The following is a 4355-nucleotide window of genomic DNA, read 5'->3' on the forward strand; positions in this document are numbered from 1 at the left end:
AAAAGGAAGCTAAATAGACATTGTCACTCAAAGAGGGGCAAAACTTGCATGGCTGAGGCGATGCTCTTTTAGAGAAGCCTGGACAAAGAGATGGAAACATTCACAGAGTTACATCAGGAATTATGGGAGGGTTGAGTAGGACATGAACACAAGGACAGACTAGACAAATGTGAACCATACCCTACAAAATCATTCACTGGTTGAGGAGATCTGCATTTTTTTTGCTTTGCTAGCTTTATTAATAATCTCACCATGCGATTTGTGCCATCGGCCAACTGCTCAGGTAATTGCCTTTAATTATTTTTGGATCTGCACGTTCTTGGGGAACATCAGTGTTACGTATAACCAGATCTAGATATCGAGCATATTCGGCCCATCGCCCTCCCCCTCGCTTAACCTCGAACTGTAGTCCAAAGTGTCCCGTTTACAGCGCTGTAAACTAGAGAATTTATCTAATTAGTTATTAAACACCGTACACGCCTCCGTGTCGGTGTTTGTACTTAACTGAGAAATCAGCTGTGACAAGCAGCCACGCCGATAGCAATCCCCCATCCTCCAATACTCACCTTTCGTCTGCCAATCACAACAGCTGTCTGCCAATCACAACAGCTGTCTGGCGAACATCCTGGCCTACCTTCCAATCACAATCGTCGTCTGCCAATCATACTTTCCGTGCCTCAAGCAATCAATCCGCGACCGCCTACGAACACCGCCGACCTGCTTTTTCCTTCACCAAAATACTAATTATCGTCAAAACTATGCGAGGCATTCCAGAGATACTGACTGTACAGCAGACGATAAAGTATGTAAGTTTAAAGCAGGAACTGGCGACCAAAAGCCGTTTATTGGTGGGATTATTCTCTGGTGACGTCAGGCGGTGGTGTGATAAGAGTGATGCGGTCAAGTCTATATCAGGGGGTAGACGGAACTTTTTCGTCATTCCGGCGCTGTATTCTGAAGTGGTCGAAGAAAGATTAGGCGGGTCCGCCTCTAATTCAGCATGGCGGCTCGGTAAAGCGATCCAGCGGCAACTCGCAACAGTGCACAGCACTGGGCAAAAGTGCAAACTTTCAAAATGGCGTAAGTATATTTTAAAAGAAAACCCGTTTTCCGCTCACGAACCCGAGCGCGGGAGAATGGTAAATGGCGGCGCCGCCCCGCCGGCGGGACCGGATTCGCTTCGCTTTGAGGCTGGTTAAATACGCGGGAGAGTGTGTAAAAAATACCTCCGGAAAATTATGATAGGTTTGAGTGTTGGCAAATAGCCAGGAAAGGAACCTGATAGGGAGCTTCTACCGGACCGCTTCGTGAATTCGGAAAATGGAGCCCTGTCGGGGTGGGGTCTCCGCGTCCTGGGGAAGGGGAGAGGGAGTCTGGGGCCGGGTCCGTGCTGAGCAGAAGACCGGGGAATGAATGTTCTCCTTCGCCGGATGACAGTCGGGCAGGGTAAGATGGCGCGCCGGCCGGGTGAAACGTGGCAGCTCCCTCCCCTCCGGCTCTGGGCGGTGCCTGTCCGATCCCCACCGCCCCCTCCCTCCCTGCCTGCGCTCGCACCTTCGGCACAGCTTTAACCACCGTCCTGCACATACATTTCCCTGCCTGCGATCCACTTGCGAATTTACCGGCTGTGTGTGTTTTCCGCCCCACCCTCCGCTTGTTCACCAGCTACAACGCTGAGATGGGGATCGTGACGGGGTTTGGTCTTTAATCTCTGTTCCACCACCAATATCATTTAAAATGCTTGTGGATTGCTAATTACGCTTGCATTTATATATTTTTAACCCAAATTAGGTTTGGGGGGAGAACGGGTTTATGCTCCGGTTTTTAAGTATAAAATTTGCAATAGCATATGTTTCCTGAACAATGCATTGAGCAATACTTTTGTTTCTTTTCAGGTTCCACAATGGGCTTCTCAGCTTTGCTGTAGTCGACAGCATAGAAAGACTCGACTTGCAGACCCGGTTTTCTCTCGAAGAGTATTTCAAAGTACAGAAAGATGTCAGTTTGGTTAGATTCTCCGTTCTCATCGCTAATGGAGGACTGCATGTCCTGCCTCGATTCGCCATTTCTGATGGCTGACCCGAGTCTCGTCAATGCAGACCTGGAGGCCGGGCCGGTGAAGTCTTGCCTCACACCTCACCAGTTTGGTGGCAATGAGGGAAGTGAATTGTCCTCCCAGTGTCCATGTATTGACCCTTTGGACACAGATAATGTGGGTAAGTTAATAAGTTCCTTAATTGGAATTTGTTGTTGTTTGTTCGTTTTTAGTTGGAGCAAATGGGGATTTCTATCTCATAAGTATTAAAAGTCCATAAAGAGTGTTAGTGCAGAACTGTTGTAGTTTATGGTGCCTGACAGAACCTTTCTTTCAATATTGTGAAGTCTTTGATCTTGTCTAGACTTGCTTAACTGCCAGTGTGATTTTTTCACCTGTTTGTTGTTTCTCTCTTTCAGATGCGTTCACCGGCTTGGACTGGATGGTAGAGAAGGTGGATCTCTTTGACACTGAAACTGGTTGTCCCTCCCCAGATCTGCTGGCTGCTTTGGATGGTTCTAATCTTTTGGAAGAACTGCCTTTTGAACCCTTGCCAGTCAAACAGGTAGCAGATCTGAGCCTGGACCTTGAGTCATTCCCAAATTCACCTAAAGGGTTAGATCAGCTGGCTCCTGGTACCCCTACAGTTGTCCCAGAATCCATTTTCTTTGATGACCCATTGCATGTAGAAGTAGAAAGGGTAATTGATATCCCAGATGTTGAGGAGAAGCTAGACACGGTTTTGATTCAGTCACCTCTGCAGGATTCCTGCACAGAAATGTTAGATTCTGACAGTGGTCTTGGTTCTAGTCCTCCTCACTCCCCTGATGAGTCTTTAGATAGAAGTGTGTCAGAGAGATCTTCCGAAGACAAGTCCTTCCTCAACAATTTCAGCCCTGCAAGGTCAAAACCATACGATCGCCCTAGTGTGGAAACGGTAGGGTGTTCACCCAAATTAAAAGGCAATTGTCTGGAGCCGAAGAGCATGGAGAAAAAATTGAAGAAGATGGAGCAGAATAAGAGTGCTGCAACACGATACAGACAAAAGAAGAGGGCAGAGCAAGGTGCTATAGTTGCAGAGTGTACCCTTCTGGAGGAGAAAAATAAAACCTTACAGGAAAAAGCTGATTCATTGACTAAAGAAATCCAATATTTAAAGAGCTTGATAGAGGATGTTAGGAAAGCTAAAAATAAAAAGCTTGTAAAATAGCACTACGCTTTAGTTTTGTACATACATGTACGTAGTGTTGGCTAAATATTGTAATTTTATAATAAAATTTGGAACAAGTTTACTTTCTAATTTGTCTTGATTTTGTATTTAGAAATGATTCATAGTAGCAAATTAACCTGTCAGCACTGAAGAAATATATGCAATCCCAGAAGAACATCTATCCAGCAATGCTGGTTGATACTGGAGCTGTGGCAGCAGCTCTACACGCTCTATTGCCTGACCATTTAAATTAATTCTGACAGCCCTGTCAGTCGTAAATATTCGGCAAAGCAGATAGCAGCCACAAGCAGTAGTCACCGATTAAGAGTTGGAAAATGTATTGATGTTCTGACCACTAAAAGCTCCAAAGGAGCTGTTAAATGTTTCCCTAACCTTGGGTTAGCCATAAAAATATTGACCGCTGTTGAGATGCTTTTTGGCAGGTGATAATCTAGCTCCCACCAACTATAGGGGAAGGCCAACTGCTTATTGAGGATGAACCCACGCGTCATCTGGGATAGAGCCTCTGCTGAAATGTATGAGGCATTGAAACAAAAATTTTAAATTTTCAGTGGAGATCTGATCTATCGAGCACATCTGAATAAAATAGCTTGCTGTGCAGATTTGAGAAGGAAGTGGAATATATATAAAAGCTTCTATTGAAGTCAACAACACTGGTAGCTGAAGGCATTGCTGGCGCAGTCGGAAGACAAGGGGAATGCAGATGCTTGTGATGGAATAATGAGATTTCACTTAATTTTTCTGAGTGATTCATCCATGTTCATCCAAGCCATTTGCCTCAAGTGTAAGTTCCACAAGTCTGACTAGCTGAGAAGTAATTGGAGTTGAGCCAAAACTTGAGTCAGTTCAGACAAAAGAGGACTTGCCAAAGACGCTTGGAAGTGGTTAGCCTGTAATGTCTTTGTGTACTATTCAGGTGCCCAACAGATGTATTGGATAGTACCCATGGAAGGGGGAACCTGCTTTGCCATCAGATCCAAATAGAAACCACTTGGACCCCTGAATAATGGTGATTTAAATTCCATTACAGAAATTGAGTAAAATGGGGTGTGGCATATTGGATTGCACTGTTTCAAATGAGATGTTAGG

At 45.2% G+C, this 4355-nt stretch overlaps 1 protein-coding gene across 1 annotated transcript; it reads left to right on the forward strand.

Moving 5' to 3' along the window:
- Positions 1-924: 924 nt before the first annotated feature.
- Positions 925-3327, forward strand: LOC140719379 (cyclic AMP-dependent transcription factor ATF-4-like). Its single transcript, XM_073033980.1, has 3 exons — positions 925-1080; positions 1896-2216; positions 2455-3327. Exons 2-3 carry the CDS (start codon positions 1997-1999, stop codon positions 3243-3245), a joined length of 1011 nt encoding a protein of 336 aa, XP_072890081.1. The 5' UTR covers positions 925-1080; positions 1896-1996; the 3' UTR covers positions 3246-3327.
- Positions 3328-4355: the final 1028 nt, after the last annotated feature.

Source organism: Hemitrygon akajei, chromosome 31 (genome assembly GCF_048418815.1).
Source record: "Hemitrygon akajei chromosome 31, sHemAka1.3, whole genome shotgun sequence".
NCBI lineage: Eukaryota > Metazoa > Chordata > Chondrichthyes > Myliobatiformes > Dasyatidae > Hemitrygon > Hemitrygon akajei.

Excerpts from the sequence above, each read along its gene's own strand:
- LOC140719379 (XM_073033980.1), top strand. The coding sequence starts at position 1,997 with ATGTCAGTTTGGTTAGATTCTCCGTTCTCATCGCTAATGGAGGACTGC. Across the intron at positions 2,217-2,454 it reads TTTGGACACAGATAATGTGG|ATGCGTTCACCGGCTTGGAC; the intron begins GTAAGTTAATAA and ends TCTCTCTTTCAG.